General features: G+C 42.5%; 1 protein-coding gene across 3 annotated transcripts in view; it reads left to right on the top strand.

Moving 5' to 3' along the window:
• The window catches only part of Rnf24 (ring finger protein 24), a 46,055-nt gene extending 25,578 nt beyond the window's left edge, over nt 1-20,477 (top strand). Inside the window, exons 1-6 of one of the 3 annotated variants that reach the window (XM_032904249.1) lie at nt 5,076-5,435; nt 11,827-11,976; nt 15,673-15,715; nt 18,678-18,719; nt 19,465-19,544; nt 20,207-20,477. In XM_032904249.1, the coding sequence (XP_032760140.1) occupies nt 11,834-11,976; nt 15,673-15,715; nt 18,678-18,719; nt 19,465-19,544; nt 20,207-20,345 (447 nt within the window). In that variant the 5' untranslated portion in view covers nt 5,076-5,435; nt 11,827-11,833 and the 3' untranslated portion in view covers nt 20,346-20,477. Of the gene's footprint in view, nt 1-5,075; nt 5,436-11,235; nt 11,977-15,672; nt 15,716-18,677; nt 18,720-19,464; nt 19,545-20,206 lie in introns of those variants that run through there. The other 2 variants (XM_032904250.1, XM_032904247.1) reach the window with 2 other exon arrangements.
• Nucleotides 20,478-27,026: the final 6,549 nt, after the last annotated feature.

Below are 27,026 nucleotides of genomic sequence, written 5' to 3'. Positions count from 1 at the left end.
ACAGAGAAACCCTGTCTTGAAAAACAAAACAGCAACAAAATAATTAGCCCGTGGAATATGGCAGAGTAAAAGAACCATTAGAATACAAATATCCAGGCTTGCAATTATGGCACACAAATTAAAGACAGCAGCTCAGGCTTGATTACTTGGGCAGGACCAGCCAAGGAGAGAACTGTACACACACCCAGATGGATCAGTGGCAGCAGCGAGAATCCGCAGAGGGATCCACACCACCATTTACAGAGCAGGGACGCCCACGACTATTAAAGCAGCTGCTTGGGTTTTTTTTAATGATTTATTTTTATTGCATTGATGTTTTTCCTGCATGTATGTCTCTGTGAGGGTGTCAGGCCCCCTGGAACTGAAATTACAGACAGTTGTGAGTGCCATGTGGGTACTGGGAATTGAACCCAGGTCCTTTGGAAGAGCAGTCAGTGTTCTTAACAGCTGAACCCTCTTTCCAACCCCAATTTAAAAAAAAAAAAAAAAAAGCAGGCTCTCACAGTATAGCCCAGGCTGCCTGAACTCAGAGGACCACCTGTCTCTGACTACTGAGTACCAGGACAAAGCCTTGGGCCACCAGAACTAGCTCTGTTTAGAATTTAAGTGTCTTTAAAAGCAAAGTACAAACAAATAAAACTTTGTAGCATTCTGTTTTACATTGTCACTGTTATTTTACATTTACTTATTTATTTGTGTGTATATGGAAGTCAGAGGACAACTTATAAGAGTCTGTTTTCTCTTTTCTACCATGTGGGTTCCAAGGATGAAACTTAGGTCATTAGGCTTGGTAGCAAGCAACCTTACCCACTGAACCATCTTGCCAGCCCCCTGTAATATTCTTCTTTTTAAACAAAGATTTATTTAGGGTTGGGGATTTAGCTCAGTGGTAGAGTGCTTGCCTAGGAAGCACAAGGCCCTGGGTTCGGTCCCCCAGCTCCGAAAAAAAGAACCAAAAAAAAAAAAAAAGATTTATTTATTCTATATAAGTACACTGTTGTAGCTGTCTTCAGACACACCAGAAAAGGGCATCAGATCTCATTACAGATGGTTGTGAGCCACCATGTGGTTGCTGGGATTTGAACCCAGGACCTCTAGAAGAGCAATCAGTGCTGTAGTCAGTGCTCTTAACCACTGAGCCATCTCTCCACTCCCTACTCCCCCACCCCCCCGTGACATTCTTTAATAAAAATAGGTAGAGTCAAAATAGTGAGGTGTTTATAAAGGAAGTAATGGGAAGGTCCACATTGAAATAGAGATGAGACAGGTGACTAGGATATGGCATTGCAGTCACTGTAGGGGTTTGTTTTCCAGTTCTCTAATAGTGGGGATGGGCTAGGAATTCAAAGGGGGAAGTCAAACCAGTTGCTGCAGAGAAGTCTCTTTTTTTTTTTTTTTTTTTTTTTTTTTTTTTTTTTTTTTTTTTTTTTTTTTTTTTTTTTTTTTTTTTTTTTTTTTTTTTTTTTTTTTTTTTTTTTTTTTTTTTTTTTTTTTTTTTTTTTTTTTTTTTTTTTTTTTTTTTTTTTTTTTTTTTTTTTTTTTTTTTTTTTTTTTTTTTTTTTTTTTTTTTTTTTTTTTTTTTTTTTTTTTTTTTTTTTTTTTTTTTTTTGCCAGCCTATTGAATTTTGTATAAAGACTCCTTTTCTTTCCAGATTTGGCACTTGATGACAGAACACCCAAATATCCATCATTTGTTGGGTGGTTGATTTTAAATACTGGAGACTAACCCTAGTGCCTGGCCCAGCATTCTACAGTAAACCATGTTCCCTGGTTCTTTTCTTCCTTTTTGTTTTTGATATCTAGTCTCACTCCATTGCCTGGGCCAACTTGGGTCTCACAGTGCCCTGCCCCAGACTCTACAGTGCTGGGGTTGCAGGCCTTGATGACCAAGATGGTCAGCCAGCTTCTTCAGCAGAGAGAATAAATGATAAGAATGACCTCAGATCAACTCAAACAGTATAGATACAGTTCACCAGAGAAATGTTTATAAACACCAGCAGTTGTCTTGCTTAGCTGTTTGCACTTGAGGCATAAAAGATTTTTTAGCTGAGATCTTATTCCCTGATAGAATGGATATCTGTCTCCAGCAAGGAAGTAGCACAGAAGATTGTAGAAGGAGTGCAAAGGGAGATCTTTGAAATCTAAGTGGTAGGTCTCCCTTTGTGCCTCTCAAAGTCTTGCTTGTTAATAATAACTTAATAATAACTAAATTTAAACTGTAACAGAAATTTGGAAGGAAATGAGCGTTCAGACTTTAACAAGACCTGTTCTTATGTAAACTGTGCATCTGATATTCTCTTCAGCCTAAGAGAACACTTTAAAATCTGAGGACTTCACAAATGGCTTGGAGATTAAGAGACTTGCTACTCCTCCAGAGGACTCAGGTTCAGTTCCCAGTACCTACTTCAGGTGGGTCTTCAATTCTGCCTTCAGGCTGTCCAGTGCCGCTGGCCTCCTCAGGCACTCATTCGCATTGATGTGCACATGCACACATGCAGACACATACACCTACACATATTAAAAATAAGTCTTTAAAAATAAACATACCTGGAAAAGGTTATGTAAGAATAATCTTGAGATATTAAAAAGGAACTACTGCTTCACCCTGAATGAAATACTAATGTGCTTAAATTAATACGAAACACTAGGCATCATAATCATCATAGTGTTTTCTAATATCATGTTCAAGGTGGATTAAACATTTAAATTTAAGGAATAAAACCATAAAAATGAGAAAAGAGAATATAAGTGAACATTTCTTTAATCAGTCTGGAAAGATAGAAAAAATAATGACGCGGAGACTGAAGGAAAGGTCATCCAGAGACTGCCCACCTAGGGAGCCATCCTATCTGCAGACACCAAACCCAGACACTGTTGCTGAAGCCAAGAAGTGCTTACTGACAGGAGCACAGCATAGCTGTACCCTGAGGGGCTCTGCCAGAGCCTGACCAATACAAATGCAGATGCCCACAACTAAACATTGGACTGAGTGCGGGGGACCCCAGTGGACGAGTTAGGGCAAGGACTGAAGGAGCTGAAGGGGTTGCAACCCCATAGGAAGAACAATATCAGCCAATCAAAGCTCCCAGGGACTGAACTACCAACCAAAGAGTACACATGGAGGGACCCATGGCTTCAGCTGCATATGTAGCAGAGGATGGCCTTATCTGGCATCACTGGGAGGGGAGGCCTTTCATCCTGTGGAGGCTCAATGCCCCAGTGTAAGGGGACACTAGGGCCCTGAGGCAGGAGTGGGTGGGCAGGTGGGAGAGCACCCTTATAGAAGCAGGGCGGGTATAGGAAGTTTTTGGAGGGGAAACTGGGAAAGGGGATAACATCTGAAATGTAAATAAATAAAATAACCAATGGAAAAAAAAAGATGGATGACAGATTTAGTGGCAGAAGGGACCAGCCAGACAAGGACCTAAGGTAGACCTGCTTGTTGCACAGAAGATAAAGTCACAATGCCCGCCCTCCCTCCCTCTCTTTTTCCTTCCTTCCTTCCTTCCTTCCTTCCTTCCTTCCTTCCTTTTTTCTTTCTTTTTCTTCCCTATCTTTCATTTGAATACAGGCAGAAATATTATCTCTTTAGAGAAAATAACAACAGAAACACAATAAATGACAGGAAGTGGTGAAAACTGACTAGTGGGAACTTACTGGCATACATTCAGAGGCGCAGGCATTCTGTAGACTGTAAAAATGCTACCGCCACCCACCCAGTTATACAACAGTACAGCAGCCTACAGAATGGCCATGCAGCTCCAAGCAGCCATGCAAGAATACAGCTTTTGTGGAGTGCTTGCTTAGCATGCTCAAGGTCCTCAGCGACAATAGCTTTTTAAAAAGTCATGTCTTCTTGAGCCACTTTGGCTATTTATATGCCTATAAAATATATTAATCTAAATTATAAATTAATATTCAAATTCTCATTAGTTTTTAAAGATCTCAGAATAGCAAAATTTTTTGTTTGGTTTGGTTAGTTGACTCAAACCTACTTGGTTTTTCTTTTTTTCTTAATCTATTTTTGGCTTTTCCTTTATTTCTGGCTTACATGATTTAGTCTTCTAAAGTTTAATTATCCAGTTCATTTCCAGCATTTTTTGTTCTTTTAAAATTGATAGTATAAAGGAAAGACTATAGGATATCTGTTGAGACACATCGAGGTTTTTGATTTCTGGTTATTGGAATGAACATTGAGCAAGTGTCTTTGTTAGGATGGAGCATCCTTTGGGTATATGCCCCAGATGTGGATCTGGGGGTAGGTTGATTTCCCTCCTCCTGAGGAACCACCACACTGAATCCCATTGTGCCTGTTCAAGTTTTCAGACCCACCAGCAATAGATGAGTATTTCTTTTATTCCATATCCGTGCCAGCATGAGCTGTCATTTGTTTTATTGATCTTAGCCATTCTGACAGGTTAAGATGATATCTCAAAGGAGTTTTGATTTGCCTTTCTTTCCCTGGTGACTAAGGATGAACATTAAGTGTTTCTCAGCCATTTGAGTTTCCTCTTTTGAGAATATTCTATTTAGATCTTACTTTTAAATTAGTTTTTTTGTTTTCTTGATGTCTATGTTGGTTTGGCTTTTTTTCCCCCTTGAGTTCCTTATATATTTTGGTATTAACCCTTTGTTGGATGTATAATTAGTACAAATCTTTTCCCATTCTGTTAGTGCATGTGCTGTTGGTGTTCTATTCAGAAAGTCTTTTCCTGTGCCAGTGCAGTCAAGATTACTCCCCACTTTCTCTTCAATCAGGTTCAGTGTATCTGGTTTTATGTTGAGGTCTTTGATCCATTTGGAGTTGAATTTTGTCCATGGTGATGATAACTATGGATCTATTTGGATTCTTCTACATCCAGCCATCCAGTTTGACCAACACCATTTGTTGAAGTTTCTGCCTTTTCCCTGTGTGTGTGTCTTTGACTTTATCAAAAAAAACAAAAACAAAAACAAAAACAAAAAAACACAAGTGTCTTTGGGTATAAGGATTTATATCTGGGTCTTCAGTTCCATTCCATTGATCAATATATGTATTTTTGTACCAATACCATGCTAATAAATATAACTTTTATTCTCCTGATGTATTTGTCATTTCAGAGGCTTACTACTGAATAAGCTCATTCTTTTTAATTCTTTCTAAACTCTGGCTAGCTGTTTCAACTCAGATATTCCGGCCCAAACACCTCTCCAAGCTGACTGATTCATACTGGTTTCTCTCAGCTTCTCACTTTATTGCTCTGCTTGGCCTCAAACTGTCAATTTATTCTAATCTTTTAGCTCCTTTTTCTGGATTCAGCTGCCTTTGGGGTCCTTCATTGAACTGTATGAACTTACAAATGAACTCACTCCTACTGTAATATACTCACTGTACTGATTCACAATTGACTTCCGACTCCCTGGCATTGCTCTTAAGTAGACTCTTTCCTGTCCTGGTAAGAATTGGGCATACCCTACTTGTTAAGTCTTTTTGATGATTCGTTCACTTTCTCCTTCAATTAGACATTGTTGTTTGGGATTAAAGGTACTAAGGGTGTTACTATATTCTAGCCAGAGTTGCCATGTTATTGGATTAAAACTCCTCTACAACGTTGTTTTATTACTATAGTTCTAGTACAATTCGAGGTCAGGGATGGTTAATACCTCCAGCAGTTCTTTTATTATTCAGGATTGTTTTAGCTGTACTGTTTGTGTGTGCATGTGTATGTTGTCTTTCCATATGAGGCCAAAATTTATCCTTTCAAGACCTGCAAATGCAATTTTGATGGAGATTGAATTGAATCTGTAGATTGCTTTTTGTAGGATGACCATTTTTCCCGTGTTAATCCTACCAATCTGTGAGCATGGTGGGGGGGGGTCTTCTGCTGTCTTCTTCAGTTTCTTTCATCAGTGTCTTAGTTTTTATCACACAAGTCTTTCACATGCTTGGTTAGAGTTATCCCAAGATATATTAATTATTTGAGGCCATTGTGAAAGGTGCCGTTTTCCTGATTTCTCTCTCAGGCCGTTTGTCACTTGTATACAGGAAGGCTACTGATTGTTTTGAGTTGATTTTGTATCCAACTTCTTTGCTGAAAGTTTGTATCAGCTGCAGAAATTTCCCAGTGGAGTTTCTATTTTAATTTGACATTGGCTATTAGCTTTGCCAATTTAAATTGCCTTTTTCATGTTAAGGTATATTCTTTGTCTCTTGAGAACTTTTACTATGGAGTGATGTTGGATTTTGCCAAAGGCCTTTTCTGCATTTACTGAAATAATCATGTAGTTTTCTCTTTCAGTTCATTTATCTGGTGGATCATATTTATCAGTTGCATGTGCTGTACCATCTCTGAAATAAAGCCAACCTGATCATGGTTAATGACCTTTTTGCTATGTACTTATATTCCAAGTATTTTACTGATTTTTTTTTTGCATCTATGTTCAAAAGAAAATTGGTCTGTAGTTTTATATGTTGGATATTTATGTAGTTTTGGTATCAGAATAACTGGCCTCATAAAAAACAAATTGGACAAAGTTTCTTCTGTTTCTATTTGGTGGAATAGTTTGAGAAGTATTGGCATTCTTTGAAAATCTGGTAGAATTCTGCACTAAAACCATCTGCCCCTGGGTGTTCGGTTGCTTTTTTTGTTTTATTTTTCTTGGTTGTGGTTTTGGGGTTGTTTTGTTTTGGTAGACTTTTAATTACTGCTTCTAAATAGAAGTAATAAATAGGGGTTATAATTATCCATTTCTTTTAGATTTTCCAATATGATGGGAGTACAAGATTTTGAATGTGTCCTTAAGGATTTTTTTAATTTATTCATTTATTATATATTAGTACACTGTAGCTGTCTTCAGACACACCAGAAGAGGGCATCGGATCTCTTTACAGATGGTTGTGAGCCACCATGTGGTTGCTGGGAATTGAACTCAGGACCTCTGAAAGAGCAGTCAGTGCTCTTAACCACTGAGCCATCTCTCCAGCCCGCTCTTAAGGATTCTTAAATGTCCTTGGTGTCTGTTTTGTCCCCCATCTCATGTCTAATTTTACTATTTTGTATCATCTCTCTGTCTTATAGTTAATTTGGCTAAGGGTTTGTCAGTCTTACTGATGTTCTCAAAGAATCCACTCTTAGTTTCATTGATTCTTTGTATTAGTTTTTTTTACCGTTTCTATTTTATTGATTTCGGTCCTGAGTTTGGTTGTTTCTTGTCATCTACTCCTTTTGAGTATGATTTCTTCTAGTTTTAGAGATTTTACTACTGGGATCTCCATTTTTTTTTTTTTTTGGTTGGTTTTGAATTTAGTTCTTGAACTCGCCTGGTAGAACCACCTTCATTGTGCCCCATAGGTTTGTGTATGTCCTGTATTTGTGTCCCATAGGTTTGTATATGTCCTGTATTTGTGTCCCTTAAGTTTGTATATGTCCTGTATTTGTGCCCCATAAGTTTGTATATGTCCTATACTTTTCATTCAATCGTTGGTCTTTAATTTCCTTCAAATTTCTGTGTTGATCCATTTTTCATTCAGTAGTGTGTACTGTGTTGTTCAGCTTCCATGGGTCTGTAAGCTTTCTTTTGTTCTGTTGTTGATATCCAGCTTGACTCCATGGAGGTCATACAGGATGCAGGGTATTATTTTAGTTTTCTTATATCTGATGAGACTTGCTTTATAGCCAAGTGTGCAGTCAGCTTTGGAGAAAGTTCCAGAGCTGCAAAGAAACAAGTGTATTCTTTTTTACTGGAGTGTTCATATACTTTTTGGAAGGAAGTATATTCTGTCTGGATGGAATGTTCTATGTGTTTTTGCTAGGTTCATTGGCTCATGACATCATTTGGATCCAGCATTTCTCTGTTTAGTTTGTGTCTGGATAACCTGTTAATTGATGAGAGTAGAGTATTGAAGTCACCCACTGTCACTGTATGGGGATCAATGTGTGATTTAAGCTGTAGTATATGAACATGGGTACCCTTATATATGGTGCATAAAAGAATTGCAGTGGTCTCTTGGTGGGTTTTCCCTTTATGTATGTAGTGTCTTTCCCGGTCTCTTCTGATTACTTGGTTTGACGACATTAGAATGGCCACCAGCTTGCTTCTTAGGTCCATTTGCTTGGAACATCTTTTTCCATCCTTTTACTCTGAGGTGATGACTATCTGGGATGCAGCACAAAGCTGGAGCCTGTTTTCTAGTCAAATCATAAGCTTGTGGTTTTGTTTTTGTTTTGTTTTTCTAAATGGGGGAGTTGACGCTTCATGCTGACAGGTGTTAGTGAACAGTTTGTTGATTTCTGCCATTTTGTTGTCGTGGTTGCCTCTGCCTTTGCCTTGCTGGTTAGGGTTTTTATTCCTTGTGTTTTCTTGGGTGTGGCCAACCTCTTTAGGTTGGAGTTTTCTTTTTTTTCTTTTTTTTAAGATTTATTTATTCTATATGAGTATACTGTAGCTGTCTTCACACACACCAAAAGAGGGCATCAGATCCACTCTTAACCACTGAACCATCTCTCCAGCCCATGAAGTTTTCCTTCTAATACCTCCGTAAGGCTGGATTTGTAGATAGATACTGCTTAAATTTGGTTTTATCATAAAATTCTTTTTTCTATTTTTTTAAACTTTTGATTGATTCTTTGTGAATTTCTCATCATGCACCCCGATCCCACTCATCTCCCCATCCCTCCACATCCTCCCTCTCCACCCTGGCAACCTCCCCCAAACAGAAAACAAACAAAATATTGGTGTAGAAAGTGCAGTGTGTCACACAGTACCTTTTGCTAAAACAGCTTTTCATGCAAATGTTCATTGCAAGAGTCCTTGGTCTGGTTTGGGGCCTCTGGCTTCTTCTACACTATCAATACTGGATCCTCACTGGGACTTCTCCAGGAGTTACCCTATTTTTTGTCTTGTGTCATGGAGATCCCTCAGCTTTAGTTCTGCAGCACCAGCACCTTCAAATGGTCCAGCAGTTCATAGTTGGGGTACATGTTGGGGTGTAGGCCAACTCCAAGCCCTGAGTCCGGGTGGTAGCTGAGTTACATCTTGGGGAGATAAAATCATATCCCTATCTTACTCTTTGCTCTAGCTTCTTTCCACTAATATAAACAGACCTCCCTCCAGCTCTCCTATATTCATGTCCACCCTCAACCCCGAGGCTGGCTCACCTGCAGCTACTCCACCAGGGTTAGCTCTCAAGCACTGCCCAGGCAAGGGGCAGAAACAGCCCTACTGTGCTGCCCGGGTGAGGCGTGAGCGCATTCTAAAGTGCTGCAGCTGATGCAGAGTAGTGCTTCCTCTCCCACAATGCTGAGGCAAGGGGTGGACCAGCTTCATACAGCCCTCAGAAATGTTCACATGGCCTTTGGTCCACAGCAGCATGGGCAGGACCTCACCATGGCTTCAGGTGACATTGTTGGCTACTCATGCCAGGCTGTTCCTTACCGCCCTCGGGTCTCTGGTTCAGCCCCTCTTCATTGTACATACACCATCCTACTTCTGTCTCCATGTCTCCACCAATGCTTGCTCATCTTAGTGACACTTGGAACCTATGGGTGTCTGGGGTCATCTCGGCGTGCTTTACCCACCCAGACCACCATCTGTTTCGATTGACAGTTTTGCTGGGTATAGTAGTCTGGGACAGTGTCTCTGGTCTCAATCTATAGAACATTAAAGTCTCTGTTAAGACATTAGATGTTGTTCTAGGTCTGTCTTTATATGTTACTTGGTCTCTTTCCTTTGCAGTTTTTAAGTATTCTTTCTTTGTTCTGTATGCTTAGTATTTTGTTCTGTATGCTTAGTATTTTGATTGTTGTGTCTAGGGGAATTTCTTTTTGGTCTGGTCTATTTTCCATGGACCTGGGTTTCTTCCTCTATTCCTATTCGTCTTAGATCTGGTCTTTTCATAGTGTCCCAGATTTCCTGGCTGTTTGTGCCAGGATTTTTTTTTTTTTTATTTAACATTTTCTTTAACCAAGGTATCCATTTCAAATATCATACCTTCAGTGCCTGAGATTCTTTCTCTCTTCCATCTCTTATTCTCTTGGCAAGAAAGGCTTGCCTCTGAGGTACCCATTCAAGCTCCTAAATTTTTCATTTCCAGCTGTTCCTCACATGTTTGAGCTTTCTTTATCGATGCCATTTCCACTTATGGGTTTGGGTTGTTTCACTCATTTCCTCTCACTTTTGTCTGTTTTCCTAGAGTTCTTTAGGATTTATTCATTTCCTTCTTAAGGTCCTCCATCAGATTTATAAAGACTACTTTAAAGTTCTTATCCTGACCTTCAGCTACGGTGGCAAGCCTTAGGACCTACTGTAGTGGGATGCTGGACTGTATTGGAGACACTGTCCTTATTACTGTTTTTATGCTGTGTCTAGGTGTCTGGGTTTGCGATGATCATAATTCTAAGCTCTAACATCAGTCTTGTCTTTGGGTAGTGTTTTGTTCCTTGTTTTCTGTTGCCCTTTCTGCACCTTGGGAGTGTGTGGTGCCCTTTGTTGCCTACAAGGGGATTCTTCTGGGATCCTGCCAAGTGTGCACATTGGGGGTTTCAGGTAAATGTATTTCTTGATCTTAGGAGTGAGCATAGGGTTGGGTGGTTTGAAGGGATCCAAAAAAGGGAAGAAAGCAAGGTGTTGGCCTAGGATCTGCTTAGTGTCCTAGGAATGGGGCAGAGAGGGAGGGGCACAGCAGGTAGTCTGCTGCTACAGTACTGGGGGTAAGAACCAGATTGAGAGCTTCCCTGGCCAGTGGGTTCCCAGGGAATTCAGTCCACTTTTTATGGCTGACTCGAACTCCATTGTAGGTGACAAACACAGTTGTTTACTTGTTCATCTCATTAGGCATCTAGGCCTTTCCACCTCTGAGCAACAATGAATTGTGCTGCTAAAGTGTTTATATGCAGGATTTGTTTGAACTTTTGTTCTCAGATCTTTGTGATATTGCTAGGAGTAGAATTGTTGGATCACATGATAATCCAATAGCGTTTTTCATTTTGTTTTGTATTGTTTTGTTTTTGTAGATTCTCAAATGTTGGTTGTATATTTCCCTGGATAGCCTAGAACTTCTTGTGTAGACAAGCTGGCCTTGAACTCACAGAAATTTACCTACTTCTGCCTCCAAACACAGGAATTAAAACTGTGCATTACCAGGCCCAAGTCTGTTATTAAACTTTTTGAGAAATAACTAAACGGTAGCCATCGAGTGATGCTGTGTAATTACTTAGTCCTCTCCTTCTGAGGTTGTTAGTGCCATAGGAGGGAGGGAGTCTCTTTTCTCGCCCTTATATGGTTCCAGGCATGGGACAGCTTGTCAGTCTTGCTATGTTGCCAGTCCATGTGAGTTATTTTTATGTTTACCACTATAAGTACTGGTAAGTTAAGAGGTGAATATCTCTATATTAATGGGTGAATTAAGTTAGATAATCTGCGAAGTTTTAATACATTTTTTCTTTATGCACTTAAAAGCTTCCATGTTGATTAATTACTGACATCATTTCACGTAGTGCCTTATGAATATAAATTGCTCTATATTTTGAATCTAATAAAATTGGTAAATATTTGCTATGACAAATGAATGCAAGAAAGAAGATAAGAGTATTAATACTCTACCTTATTTTAGTTCAGGTCAGGCATTAAAAAACTTTTGCCTCTCGTGTATAAATATATAATGCTATCTTAGTTCCAAAGGGGGGTTGGTTTTGGTTTGTTTGTTTTTTACAGTCTTGCTATGTAACTTTGGCTAACCTCAAACTCCTAGCAATTCTCCTGCCTCATTTACCCAAGGGCTAGGATTACAGACATGCACTGCAATACCTGTCCACACCTAATTCTTTTCCATTCTTTCTTTCCCCACAGTTCATCCATGAGCTCAGATTTCCCACATTATAACTTCAGGATGCCTAATATTGGATTCCAGAACCTGCCTCTCAACATATATATCGTGGTTTTCGGCACTGCTGTGTTTGTCTTCATCCTTAGTTTACTCTTCTGTTGCTACTTGATTAGGTAATCAATTTTTAATATTTCCAAATATTTCAGAATACTTGAAACAGTCATTTCTACAAATAAGGGCAAAAAACATTAAGAATAGGCCAGTTTTCTAAAGCCATAGTAGCCCAGTATTTAATTGTGAGCTGGTGTTTAGTAACCCACTTTTGTGTAATTGTCAGTCCTGTCTGCTGTTGAGGTGTTTTACTCTGTAGTAGAATTGGTCTTCAGTAGTTTTCAACAGTATTAGCACCCCATTCTGATACACTTAAACCCTTGTCTTTAAGATCTAATCTACTTTCTGGTTTTAAGTTGTGTTTTGTATTGTTTTGTTTTGAGACAGAGCCTCAGTCTATGCGTCCCTGACTGGCCTGGTACTCACTGCATAGATAGAACAGGCAAGCCAGGAACTCATGGAGACTGACCTGCTTCTGCCTCCGGAGTCTGGTTCAGTCTGCTGGAAATTGCTCTGGTAGAAGGCATTTTGCACCACTGTCACCTGACATCATCACAGGTCAGAAGACAGTGTTTTAAGTCAGGAGCCATGCCTTAAAATGCCACTTGCCTCTGATCTTCCCAGACTTTAAGCACCTCTCTGAGGCGGAAATAGTTGTGTATTGATGTGATTACTTATCTGCATAATACACTAAACAGTCCACACTGTAAACATTCAGTATGTATAGAGACATGGGCTGAAGAGGTCAGCTCATGTGGGCTGGGGTGATAACTTTTGCTAATAATGTTTCATGCCTGCTGACTTGTTATTATCTAAACACTTTTACCCTTTGTATTATTAAATGGAGCCTATTTTCAAAGCCAAAACTGACTTTAAAATTTTTATGCAAGCCAGGTGTAGTAGCAGACACTTGTTATCTTAGTGAGGTAGAGTCAACATGGTCAAGAGTTTAAGGCCAACTAAAGTACATAGTGAGGCCCTATATCAAACCACAATTTAAAATGTTACGTGAAGCCCAGTGTAGTGGCACAGACTTTAATCCTAGCACTGGGGAGACAGAGGCAGACGGCTCTCAGAGGCCACCCTAGTCTACATAGTGAGCCAGACCTACATTGTGAGACTACATTTAAAACAATTAAAAACATTGTTACATGGTCTTCAAAGAGGTTTTGTTGTTGTTGTTGTGTTTTGTTTTTTGTTAAAAAAATAGGAAATTAAAAGCAAAGGTTATGTGTTTTGTTTTGAGGCAGGGTCTCCCTCTGCAGCTCAGACTAGCCATAACCCTTGTTCCTCGCTTTAGGCCTCTGAGTGCAATGTTGGTTACAGGTAGGAGCCTCCTGGCTGTCATTTCCCATAGAGGAAGACTGTCTGCCTCACAAGAAGAATGAGGAGAACCAGAATAATACTCAGGACAAAGCAAGTAAATCCCGAGTTCAAAGCCACCCTGAACTACACAGCAAGAACCTGTCTCAAAGAAGAGGGTAGAGGATGTGATAAAACTTGAGAGTAGGAAGGGTTTGAAACCACTGCTGCATGGAAGCTTAGCATTCTAATCAGGGATCGGTAAAGGGAATCATAAGCCGAGTCCCCTCCACCTTGTATGCTAGACAAGCCTTCCGTCACTAAACTGTAGTCCCAATATGCCTGAGCAACAAATAACGATCATATTAAATTTTAGCCCACAGAGCAGACTATGTAAATTGTGTAAACTTGGGGATTTGTTTTTTTTTTTTTTCAAACATGATCTTCATTTGTAGCCTCGATTAGCCCGGAGTTTGTTTTGTTTTGAAGCTCAGGCTGGCCTCCAGCTCCAAATTGACCTGCCTCTGCCTCCTGAGTGTTGGGATTAAAGTTGTGGGCTGCCATAATGGCTGTTTTCATGTTGTGTGTGAATCCCGATTAACTATCAAGAGAAAGGTGGATGTTTATGTTAGTGGAAAGAAACTTGAGCAAAGAGTAAGATAGGGATATGATTTTAACTTATCCCCCCAAGATGTGAGTCAGAAATGGTACAACAAGCACTTTATGATCGACAATACCTGAACTAACCTAACTAACCAATGAAAGGTGAGTGTCAAAGGATTGCACAGTTAAGGAACTGCCATGACAACAGAGGCTAAAGGAGACATAACTAGGTGTAAAATGGGGTCCTAAGTTGGACTAATGCTCAGGAAAGGGCATGAGTAGAAAATCTTGTGGATTCAAATGGGTGATAGTCAGCGATGTCCTGTCAGGGTTAGGCCACTTTCTAGTTATGTGGTAACTTTACTATATTTCTATAACTGTAAGCATTGGAGAAACATGGAAAAGTTTGTGTGAGCTGGGCATGGTGGTTCAGGGTCTTAAGGCAGGAAGTTCTTAAGTTCCAAGCTGGTCTGGTCTACATAGTGACATTGTCTCAAATCAAAAGTATGTGCGGATTCTTTACCTTTTATGTGTTTAGTTTAGATTAAAAGTTGTGTTTTTTTATGTGTATGTATCTGCATGAGTCTGTGCACCACATGTGTGTAAGTACCAGTGGAGGCTGGATAGTGTTGGGACTGAAATTATAATCACGTGTGAGCTATCTGATGTGGGTGCTGGGAACGGAACGCTGGCCCTCTCATCTCTCTAGCCCTTAGAATTAAACATTAAAAAATAACACAGGGCGTTAGGTTCCGCCCTCTCAAGTGTGAAGCAGATGAGTCCAGACAATCACAGTGTCTGTCTCTGAGGGCTTGCCCACTCCAGCCTCTTCCTAGTTTCTGGTAGTTAGTGACCAGCAAACCCTAGCTTTCCTTGACTGGCAAGACTGCTCTGCAGTCACTTGGTCACCTGCCCTTTTCCTGCCTCTCCCTCCCATTGCCTAAGCAACACCAGACCCAGGATTCAGAGGTTTTGAGGGATGCCCTTATATGCAAAGGCAGGAAGATAGAGCACTGGGACAGGATTCAATGTCTAGGTAAACGTTATGAGGCCAGTAGGAAACAGTACAGGGATAAAAAGGATCTAAGACCTTACCTTACAACACACATAAAGTGTAGGCTCAGGCGGGTCTCAGACCTAAATGAAGTCGATAAAATAGTACATGATTTTTCAGAATACGGGGCATTGTCTTGAGACTGTCTTATGTAGCCCAGGCTAGCCTCAAATTCTCTGTAGCCAAGAATGACCTTAAATTTTTGATCCCTTTACTACTGTCTCCCAAGTGCTGAGATAACACGTTTGTCTCCAGACATTGGCTCAGGAGAATTATCTTAATCTTTGGCTAAGCAGACATTCCTGTCACTGGATGCAAAAAGATTCTATTAGGGACTGTGGATTGGAGAAAGTAAACACAAAGGAGGCTGCACCAAGCAGCCCATGGATGTGAGTCTAGAAGCAGACACAGCTAATGTATATTCATCCACAGAACCAGCTCTAGGTGGGCGATGATTGGGAAAGAACGTTTCAGAACTTCAGGGATCCTCGGAAGAACCTATATTTTGATATAGATGATAATTATTCTTACAGACGCATGTTTTTCATTTCTAAACTATGTACTTACTTTGCACTTTATTGAATTTATATATTAAATTTTTTAATTAAGAAGAATGAGACAAATTATTGAACTAAGACTTTGCTGAACATGAAAATCTTTATCTTTGTTACACTGTCTGCTGTATTGAGATTCCTGTTTCAATGAGATTTCTCTAGAACTTACAGTGGGTGATATCCCATGGTTCAGTGGGTACTCTCGCCCAAATCTCTATATTTCACCGCTCATTTGTGTCTTTTAGGCTGAGACATCAAGCACACAAAGAATTTTATGCCTACAAACAGGTAAGAAATTTAATCACAAGTAGCTTTTACTGTGCTTTTCAGTAAACTTTGAGTCTGTGAGTCCATTCATAGTTTAAACTGTGATTGTGTTTAAACTCTTTTTTTTTTTTAAGACACTGTAGCTGTCCTCAGACACACCAGAAGAGGGCATCGGATCTCTTTACAGATGGTTGTGAGCCACCATGTGGTTGCTGGGAATTGAACTCAGGACCTCTGGAAGAGCAGTCAGTGCTCTTAACCCTGAGCTATCTCTCCAGCCCCATGTTTAAACTCTTAATATGAGTTCATCTTAGCTTTTCCTTTGTTAGTTAATACCACAGAATAGAGCAATTCGATTTTCTAACGTGATCTTGTATTATTACTTGAAGCTATAGAAAATTTAGATGATAGGATAAAACGACTGAATTTCAGCCAGTATTTGTTGAAGAAGAATGTTGTCCTCTGTCACCCTTCAAGTTACCACTGATTTAATAGAGTGCATGCACTTCCCACAGCATGGGTCTCCTTCATGAACAATAGCAACTGCTCAAAGGGGCCAGCTGTATTACTGTGTTCGCTCTCTTGCCCTTGGGTAAGCAGCCTTTCACCCATGTACTTTTGATCACCCCAGCTTGCTTTGTTGGTGTTAGCATGTTTTGTTGTTTTAAAACAGGGTCTTACTGTATGTCCAAGGTTGACCTGGGACCTATTTTGTAGTCCAGGCTGGTCTGAACATGAAGGCCCCTGTCATGGCCTTCCATACAGGCCTGTGTTTCCGTGCTAATACAAGTATTTAGTCTTCCATTTATCATCTATTAATATTTTACTACTAACATAATCAAACAGTGGTCCTAGATTTCCCTTAATTTTGGCCCCAAACATAAAATTTTTGTGTCCTTAGTTAGCTGTTTTTGAGTAGGGAAGAGGGGTAGCTTCTTTAACTTTGCTGGCACTGAGGTCGTATTTTAGAGTTGTGTATCCTTCTGTTTGAAGTGAACTCTTGTACGCCTGTTCATGACTACTGTGACCTCTACAGTACTGCTATGTGGGTCTAGCACAGGTATGTGAGTGTCTGCAGTTTTCTTTCTTTCTTTATTTTTTTTTTTTCCGGAGCTGGGGACCGAACCCAGGGCCTTGCACTTGCTAGGCAAGCGCTCTACCACTGAGCTAAATCCCCAACCCCTGTAGTTTTCTAAATGAGTCCTTCTGTCTTGGTTTTGTCATAATCTTGAAATCTTACCAGATGCTTGCATGTAGGTTAACATAGGGTGAAACTGGCCTTGGTGGTCATTTAATAGGTGAAATTCACTGAGAACTAATGAGGTAAGGTTAAAGGTAAACTTATTCTAAAATGAGTAAGATTTTTAGCACATCATTCATGACTGAATGGTAGCTTCCTTTATGATTTATGAAAATGAAATTTGCCTTAAATCATTTTCTATTTGAATGCTAAGTATCTAAAATTTAGACATTTTCACCAAATTAAACTTGTCTGATTGTCTCCTTTACGATAAGCACAGATAGCCAGATGGTAGTGACCTATGCACACCTTTAATCCCAGCACTTAGGAGGCAGAGGCAGGCAGATCTCTAAGAGTGTGAGGCCAGCCTGGTCTCCACAGTGAATTCCAGGACAGTCAGAGCAGTATAGAAACCCTGTCTCAATCCCTCCTCCACAGACAAACAAAATGATAATTCTGTGTTGGGACTAGAAAGATGATGTGTGGGTTGAGAGCACTTCCTGCTTTGGCAGAGGGTCTGTGTAATTAATAACCACATGACACTAGTTCCAGTCTTCTGTCTCCATAGATAGCAGGCATGCGCATGGTGCACAAATACACATGCAAAGGGCCCATGCTTGTAAAATAAAATACTTAAAAAATTTTACATGTGCAGGTGTTTTCCCTGCATGTTTGCCTGGTGTCATCCTTAGGCCAAAAGAAGGCACAAGAGAGTCAGATCCTCTGAGACTGGAGTTACAGAGGGTGTGAGCTGCCATGTGGGTGCTGAGAACTAACCTGGGTCCTTTGGAAAGGAAGTCAGTGCTCTTAAACCTGAGATCTCTCCAGCCTCCAAATAGTATTTTTTAATGATGTGTATTCTGCAGTTTTTATTTTTTGATAGAATCCCTGCAGTGTTACATTCACTTCAGCCCATGTTTGTCACCACACGCCCAAGACAGATTTAGATAAAATTTTTCTAAGGACACTGGCATATAATAATCAAACTTCCTAAATTAAAATTCACTTTACATTATAATCTTCTATGAATTACTAATTCTCATCAGCCAGTACTGCTTTACTGAATATGAGGTTATTGCTTCTACCAAATTTATGTTTTCCCCAAGATTTGCTCTACTCTTAAAAAGATCCACACGTTATAGCTGGAGGTGAAACGCAGAGGAGTGCTTGCACAAGGACCTGAGTCCAATCCTCAGTAGCACCTACACTGGGCATAGGCACACCTGTAATCTCAGCCACTCGAGGTCATGACAGGAGGATCTGAGGTTAAGTCATTGTTAGCCACACAGTGAGTTTAAGCTCAGCCTGAGCTACGAGACCCTATATTTAAACAGGTGCTCAGCTGGTGGTGGCACATGCCTTTAATCCCAGCATTTCTTTGAGTTTGAGGCCAGCGTGGTCTACAGGGGGGGACCAGGACAACAAGGGAAAAAAAAAGAAACATAGGACTAAAAAAACAACAAGGGGGGTGGGGAGTGAGCCCGGGGGTAGGGGGCTTGCCAAGGGGGGGCAAGGCCCGGGGGTCGGGCCCCAACCACAAAAAACAAAAAAAAAAAAAAAAAAAAAAAAAAAAAAGAACAACAAAAAGGGTGTTTTTCAGAATATTTAAAAGAATGTTAATTGTAGCACTCCAAGTCAGACAGATCTCCATGAGTGTAAAGCTAGCCTAATCTATATAGTGATCTACAAGCCTGATTCACTGTACATTTACATTGGTGTAAAAACATTTTTTTCATCTTACAGGTTATATTAAAAGAAAAAGTAAAAGAACTTAATTTACATGAGGTAAGTTGCTTTTAAGTATTTGAATTGTTCCTTGAGCCATTTCCTAACACAAGTGGTGTGTTTGAATACCTTCATTTTCAGAAGCTGAAAAAGATGGGCCTCTCCCCTCCCCTCTCCCTGCACCTCTAGCAGCATTGTGACAATACCGTATGATGTATTAACGTTAGTCCTCTTGCCACTGTGATAAAACACTGGAAAGCAACTTACATGTCATGGCTCCCATGTTGGGTTTCTGTCCATCATGGTGAAGAAGAGCTGGCAGCGAGCCAGGCTTAGCTGAGCCCTGGGTGGATGAGCTGCTCACACTGCCCTCCATAGGGAACAGAGACGTGAACACTGCCGCTGCCAGGCTGCCCTTTCCTCCTCTCCTTATTCAGTTTGAACACCTAGCTTACACGTAAGGTGTGTCCTCCTCATCAGTTACCCAGAACACCTTGTCAGCCGCAGCAGCTGTGTGCTTCCTGATTGACAGTGAGGATTAACCCTTACACGAGATCTCAGGAGTGGTTCTTTGTGAGATCTCACTTGTAAGCACAGGTCGTCCTTGAATTCACAGTCTTCCAGCTTCAGCCTCCCAAGTGCTGGTAGGCATGGCTCAACATAGCTGATTTAAGAATTCCATGTAATGTTTGGGCCTCTCACTAGCACCCTTAGGGAGCCCGAGTCCTTATTGCTTTCCTGAGCTTCAGGAACCCACGCTGTGTTTGTTGCAAACACTGGCCTCACCTGTGACTTTGCCTTTCAGCTCTGTGCTGTGTGTCTAGAAGACTTCAAGCCTCGAGATGAACTGGGGATCTGTCCATGTAAGCATGCCTTCCACAGAAAGTGAGTATTGATATGGAATTATTTAGTTTAACCCAACTTACTATGGGCTGTGGGGCACTGCCAGCCCAGCTCGATGGCCTCACAATTGGTCTGTAGTGCAGAAAACTGACAGCACTCCACGGGGTGGGGCACATGCATGTGTACGTGACATTAGAAGGGACCAGAGAAGTGGAAAGTGAACATCACTGCAGGCTTGGGCAGAGATCCAGCCCATCCTACACCTCTACAAACAGCTCTTTAGCTGGGCTTCCTGTCTCGTGACAGACGCTTTTTTAATCAGACCATTTGTTGTAAGTCAGAGTAAATAGCGTAGGTATGCATGGTGCTGTGGGCCGCCTCCCTTTCTGTCATGGTCATGTCCCCTCCTGTAGATTTTGGTTTCCTTTATTAAAAACTTCGGGTTCTCCTGCTTTCCTTCATCAGCGTACTTCCTAGGCAGTCATGTGTGACCGGAAGTACAGAGTACTGAGTGTGGTACTTCACGTCACCCAGTAGGAGGTAGAAGGCTCTGGCTTGTCAGAGGTGACATGGATTCTAGGGCTGAGCACCCACATCAGACCCCACAGTGGCTCTGTGTAACTGAGGGTCTCAGCAGAGAGCCCAGGCAGGGGCTGCTCTAAGCCTGGACTTCATGTGTCCCATTTGGCTGTCTTGTTCTGCAGGTGCCTTGTTAAGTGGCTGGAAGTCCGGAAAGTGTGTCCCCTGTGCAACATGCCGGTGCTGCAGCTGGCGCAGTTACACAGTAAACAGGACCGAGGTCCCCCTCAGGAGCCCCTCCCTGGGGCAGAGAATATTGTATAGCTTGCTGCAAGGATCAGACTGTTGCTGGACACATCAGTATGGACCCAGGAGGAACACAAGCAGACTCTATTTTGGCTGCTCTCTACCTGGGACACCCACTGTCACTTCCTTTGCCTCATGAAGAACTCCTGAGCCAGGCAAGCTAAGACCCTAGGCATCTGGATTTTGTGACAACCAAAGCACCCTGATATCACCCAATGCCAAAAGGAGTGGATGAGCCTGCAGGGTTGGTTTCAGAAGTTTCCTGAGCATCTCCTGTGTCTCCCAGGCACCTCCATGTCAAGCAAAAGGGAAGATAAGCACAGGTGTCAGAGACCAGAACTGTGAATGCGGCTTCGATGCCACCCCACCTGTGGACCCATCAGCTACTGTGCGGACTTCACAGCCTGCTGTTGCCACATGTCCTCTTGGCACCCCAAGTCGAGTGAAGCCAGTTGTTCCATCAGCTGAAGCACAACTGGCTGCCAGTATTTGGTGAGGCAACCCTGCAAGGCTTTCGGGTTCTGTTCTTTTTAATAAGGCCATCTTGGAACCTGAAGACTTTGAAAACAGCAGCAGCAGAACCCCCTGCACATGTGCCAGTTCACACTTGCTGTCACATCTTCCAAGTTGAAGCCATTAGAAACACTTGGAAAGGCCTGGTCAGGAGCCATTCCTCTTCTGTTTGCCCTCCTAGTCATCAGTAAGACCCAGCAGGAGCTTAACCCTGAACCTCCACTGTCCCTGTGCAACCCAGGGGCCAGGGTACTGTTCAAGTACACTACAAGTGTAGTGTGGTTCCATTACAGCTGCTGGCCTCAGCCCGCTGGCTAAGGAGGCTCTCTGGGCCCTCAGATGGCTCCAAAGGAGAGCCCTTTCTTAGCAAGGCCAGGCTTCTCCCACCAGGATGGCCAGGACAGACACTTTGGCTTCTCTCCCTCTCTCCTCTGCTCTTTTTCTACATAAGAAATATGTCTTACTGAATTTTTAAACATTTATCCCAAATAAGCTCCCTGTAATTCTGAAGCCAGTGAGCCACTGGAGTTGTAAATAGTTTGAGGAAGCTCCTGCATGGCTGGCCTTCTGTTGGTGTGGACCTCAGTTCTGTGGACTTGAGATCCCTAACTGAAGGTGTTTTTATAGGGAAAATGCATGCTGCTCTTTGGCTCTTTCTGTCCAACTTTTCTAGAGATGACCGCCTCCAGTAGGCTTTGTGAACAGTGTAAATTCGCCGTGTAAAGCACAGACTATTCTTACACAGCTTGCTCTCCCTTCCCTTGTCACAACAGTGCCACTGCAATGCCTCGCCAACTGCTCTGCTCTGCTCTGCTCTGCTCTGCTCTGCTCTGCTCTGCTCTGCTCTGCTCCATCCCACAGGTGTGAGGAAATTTTTTCAGGAAGTACACTCTGGCATGGAGAAGATCGAGGGCTTTGCTACTCTGTTCTTGGATTCTACCTAATCTTAGAATGAGAGGGGACCTGCCTTTGCCTCCAGTATCTGGGATCAGATGAGGAAGAAAGTTCCAATTTGTCCAGAAAGTGTGGAAGCCAAGTGTGGTGGTGTGCATCTGCATAGTCCCCGCTAAGGCAGGCAGGGTCACAAGTTTGAGCCCAGACTTGGCTTCATAGTGGGATCCTCTTGCAAAAGGGGGCGGCAGGGGTGGGGATAGGAGCTCCTGGCAGAGTCCATTTGGAAAATTACAAATCCAGTTGGAAAGAATGAGCTGTTCCCAGTGTGCTCTGTTTGTGGCAGACCAGCTGGATTCCTATGCAGGGCAAGGGAGTGTGAAACATTTTCTGAGAGCCTTAGCCTGATTGACCCCAGTAATCCATTATCCATGTCCCTCTGTAGTACCACAGTCAAATGCCCATACTCAGTTTACAGTAAAATGTCTTCAAGTGACCAATGCCAGAAGTGGGCTTCTCCTGGTTTAATTTTATTACAGGCTAGCATCTACCATTTCATATTGGATAACTGTATACATTAAGACACCCCCCCCTTTAAAGATTTCCATATGATCGATATTGCAAATTATTGCCACTCATAGCTTTAGTAGAACCTTGGCCTTTAGCATTAGTGCAGCTTTTCCTATCCTTGGAATCAGCCACTCAAAAGCAGGCATCACCAAAGCCCTGTATTTCTAGAGGCAAAATTGCTCACCAAACTTTCAGATAGGTTGAAGTGGTTGGGTATGCAACCTGAATAGTCATGGGCATTGGAAGAATCTGGGGTGCTTTGCTGTGCTCAACCTGAATGAGGTCTCCTAACCTTCTGTGCTTAGCCACTGTTAATGTGATTGCTTCCTAAAAGGCATTCCTTAGGCTGGAAGCTGCAACTGTAAAGTATGTTTCTCAGTTCCACTTCTTGGCCACCGCTCCCACTTCTGGCACCTGCCAGCCACGGCAACCCAATATTTGCTCCTGATGTCTGGGTCCTCCACCAGTGCTTCCTATGCATCTGCAGCTTTGGCCAAGCAATACTTGAGCCCGAACTTAAAATGAGACCACCCTTTCCACATCATTTCCTAAGTTTCTGGTAACCTTTTCGTGTGGATGTGTGAGGGCTTGGGTCAGCTCTTAGACCACTGGACTAAGTGTCTTAAGTAGCTAAAGGATTGGGTGTCACTTACGGGCTGTTGCATTAGAAATGGAACAAAACCTACCTACGCTACCTAGGTCACTGTAACATACAAGAAATTGACAGCTGCAACTTTTCTTTGCCAAGTGTAATTTCGTTTGGTTTATCCCTGATCATTAAGGTTCTTTTAACATGTACCTAACCAGGAGTAGAAAAACCAGCCAGGTAGGGACAGGTAGCCTCTGGGTGAGATCTGTGCTGGGGAACCAGGGCCTCCCACCAAATACTGTTTTTGACAAGCCTTGACAAAAAGATCTTTTCCATGGCTGTTCCAAAGCATGCTATCTCTGACTTGGAACAGCCACACCAGGCTGTGCTGAATACCTACATCACTTACTTTCTGGGAATTTGAGATATCTATAGAAGTTCCTGAGAGCTCTGCAGTTCTTGGAATAGTTTGAATTGGCCACTTGTGTTTTTCTGCAGGTCACTCTCGCTTCTCCTTTCCTTAGCCACCACCTAGGAATTGTAGCAAGGTTCCTAGATGATCTGCCAGTCCAGTCTGGTAGACACTAGGGGAACAGGATCTGCTGATAGCACATACCTTCCTGGTCACAAACTCAGGAACTTCTTAACTATGGGACTTCCCCTGGCTCCACCACAATCTTCTTTTTGAGACAGGTTCTATGTATTCCCAGTTATCCTGAAACTGTATAGACCAGGCTGGTCTCAAAATCAGAGAACCAGGCCTAACATCCACATTGAATCTTGACTTGGTTGCTCAGTCTTCCTTGAGTCTTTGAATAGGTAATCCTTCACAAAACTCACACAATAGTTGCCTTCTTGTTTCTTTAGTCTTTTATGGGAATGTGTGTGTGTGGGGGGGGGTTGCCAACCCAGAAGTGTACTGTGTATGAAAGGGAAACCTGCAGTAGAGGTTTTTGCATTTACATTCCTTTTTATATGGCTTCCTTCACAGCCCCACCCCTTACCCCTAATAAAACAGCACAGCTGTTTTTCCTGCCCTCTCTAGGATGACAAAGCTTCCCCCAAGCCCTAAGCAGTTTCTCTGGGTGCCTGGACCAGCTGCCACCTTCCTCCCTCTCCTTAGTAGTTGTTGCCAGTGTGTTTGAGGCAGGAAAGCATGTATTAAAGTAGAGGTCTCCTCTAAGTCCCCAGGGCCAAGTCATTGTGTCTGCAAATAAGTCATTGAAGCAAACACTTTTACAGAATTCTCCTTCCACCTAACCATCCCCCCCCCCTTCTAAGGTAAAAATTATAAAAAATTAAAGCTGCCTTCTACAGGCAGCCAGTAAGGGAGAAAGCAGACCTGTGCCTTTCTCTCCAGCATCCACCACCCAAGGTCTTCCCAACTCACCTGCTTCCTGGCAGCCCAAGCAGCAGCTCAGTGGGTACAGTTTGCCTGTGCTTACCCAAGATGAACCTTGAAAAGGGGAGACCCACCCCTCTGGCACTTCATGCAATCTCTAGCTTGGTTAATCTTCCCCTGCAACTGTTAAGAACCTCCTGAGGGGCTGGGGAAATGGTTCAGTGGCTAAGAGCACTGGCTGTTCTTCCGATGATCCAGGTTCAGTTCACAGAACCCACCTGGTGGCTCACAGCTTCGATCTGTAACTTCAGTTCCAGATCTGGCATCTGAGTGTACAGGCTCAGACATGTACATGCAAGCAAACACTCATACACATAAAAATAAATCTTTATTTTTTTTTTTTAAAAAACTGCTTAAAATGGAACCGTCAAAGTATTTAACTTACTCTTGCACAGAGGTGAGGACCTAAAATGCCAGGTAAAGGTTTTTCAGATTAACAGGACTGGGTTCACAAAGTTGAACACCTGTCACTTTCAGGTTCAGCTTTCGAACCTAAGTTGTTTCAAGATGCTTTTATTATTCCAGTTAGATCAGCAAGCATCCCAAGCCCTTAGCTCCTTTGATGACAGGGTCAGGGAAGCTACCCCTGCTGTTTCATACGCCATGGAACTCAGCTCATGACCTCTCACCAGTGTTACACGACTTATGTGGTTGAGACCTCAGCGCCGTCCATGCCTCTCCTGCCAGGCTCTAGGTCTGCAGACAAGTCATGTCCAGGAAAGTGGAGGAGTGGCACTTAGTCTTGTAGTTTGGCCCTATGGGGCTTGTTTACTAGATATAACTCCCTCAACAAAGGTTTATGAAATGCTGAGCCCCAGGTTTCATAGACGTGTTTGTACACTAAGAATTCTGCAGCAGAATATTTTTAAACATTGGTTTTTGTAAGCTATATTTTTGTATATTTAATTGCTATTTTAAAACTTTAATGCATTTTTTGCTAATCACTTGTTTAAAAGTAAAACATGCATGTAATCGACCCAAACGTGTAAATAAAGAGCAGATTTTGAAATACTTTGTATTATGTACCTGTCAACTTGTGCACTAGTGCGCCTGATATGTCCTCCCACAGTGTGGGGTAAGGTGTGGCTCACTGATGGGGGGGGGGGGCGCGGCATCGCGCCTCTGAGACAGGAAGCTGCCAGACCACACCATGTATTCCATCTGTGACCACCAGCATTTGGGATGACTTATGTATACAGCTTTGCCGTTTGACAGTCTGCAAACCCACCCCCCCCGCCCCCCAGAATATGCCCTACCCCCAGGCAGTGAGCAGTTCTGAGCTACTCAGCTTCAGCCCATGGTTCCACCAAGGCACACATAACCCTGGAGCTACCTCTGGGCAACCTTGTAACCCATTTATAACACTTTGCTCTGGGACTCCCAGATCCCTATACCCCAGGTGGTTTTCCTTGCAACATGTTCCTTAACTTCCCATCTGTTTCCTTATGCTCTGGGGTCCACTAACTCCTCCCACAAATACATCTTCTGCTTTGTCTCTTACCCAAATAACTCCATGCTTTGGGGGATTCTCAAAACCAGGCATTCTGAAACCAAACTAGGTACCCTCAAGCTACTCTGTGCTCCAGAGCCACAAACCTTCCTGAGTGGGGGTAGTGAAGTGGATTGGACAGCTGAGAAAAGACAAGATGGTTCCAACAACCACTGGAAGCGGCTCCCAGTTCAGAAGTGGCTGTGAGGTGCAATGTCTATTTTTCTGCAAATAGTGCTGGAACCAACATGAGGACAGCTTGGAGAGACTCAGTTGAGCTTAGAGTGGAAGTGTCAGAGTGAGACAGCAGCCAAGGAAGCAGGAAAAGCAGGTGAGACCTAGGTATAAAATGAAGCCCTGAACAACCCTTTGTATGTAGGGAGGGCACACCTATCATCCAATCCCAGCACTCCAGAGGTGAAGGCAACTGGATCAGCAGTTAAAAGGCCAGCCTCGGCTGTACAGTGTTATTGTCAAGTTTGAGATTAGCCTTCACCACCAGAGATGCTCTTTAAAAAAAAGAACCCATCCCCGGAATGACACTGGGCTGAGAGAAGAAAGGGATGGGGTGGGTGCAGAACAGTCCCACATCCCACTGTGATCCTGAGGCTCGCTCTTTAACACTGTGGGAGCTTCAATGTAGGAAGACAGAACCACACATACAAAGCACTGGTCACAACTGTGAAATAGCCAAGGTGTACACAACACCTCAGGGGCTTAGCAAGCCAGTCTCCAGACCAGAGAGAAGTTCACAGAGTCACCTGAGAGATGGTCAGGAGGAGCACAGCCCTGCCACAGACGGAGAAACTTTCTGGTATAAGTGGCAGGTAAAGATACAATTTTGAGGTTCTCAGGAGGCAAAGCAGGGAGAAGGGGGTGGAAGGACTACCATCCCTGCAACATCCTGTGTGATGCGCTGTGTCAGACCCTAGCCTAATAGGACCCTTAGTCCTAGTGGGCCAAAGCGTGTAATAAAAGGTAACAACATCCCTGTGGGAACTGGGAAGTATCAAGCAGACTAACCAGCCAAATGCGACCCTGAGTTCCCATGGTCCAAACCAACAAGAACCTTCCATTGCCCCAAACCTGGTACCAGAATCCACAGCTGAATGAATGGCAGAGACATCTCCAGCCAGAGACTGAGGTTTCCGGTCCTACCCCATGCGTCTGTGGACAGGCACAACCTTGCCTTCAGCTACAATGCAGGCCAGCTCTTAACAACAGATGCAGAACAAATCCACCAAG

The sequence above is a fragment of the Rattus rattus genome, chromosome 5 (genome assembly GCF_011064425.1).
Source record: "Rattus rattus isolate New Zealand chromosome 5, Rrattus_CSIRO_v1, whole genome shotgun sequence".
NCBI classification, from domain to species: Eukaryota; Metazoa; Chordata; class Mammalia; order Rodentia; family Muridae; genus Rattus; species Rattus rattus.
This window is presented reverse-complemented; position numbering and strand designations above follow the sequence as displayed.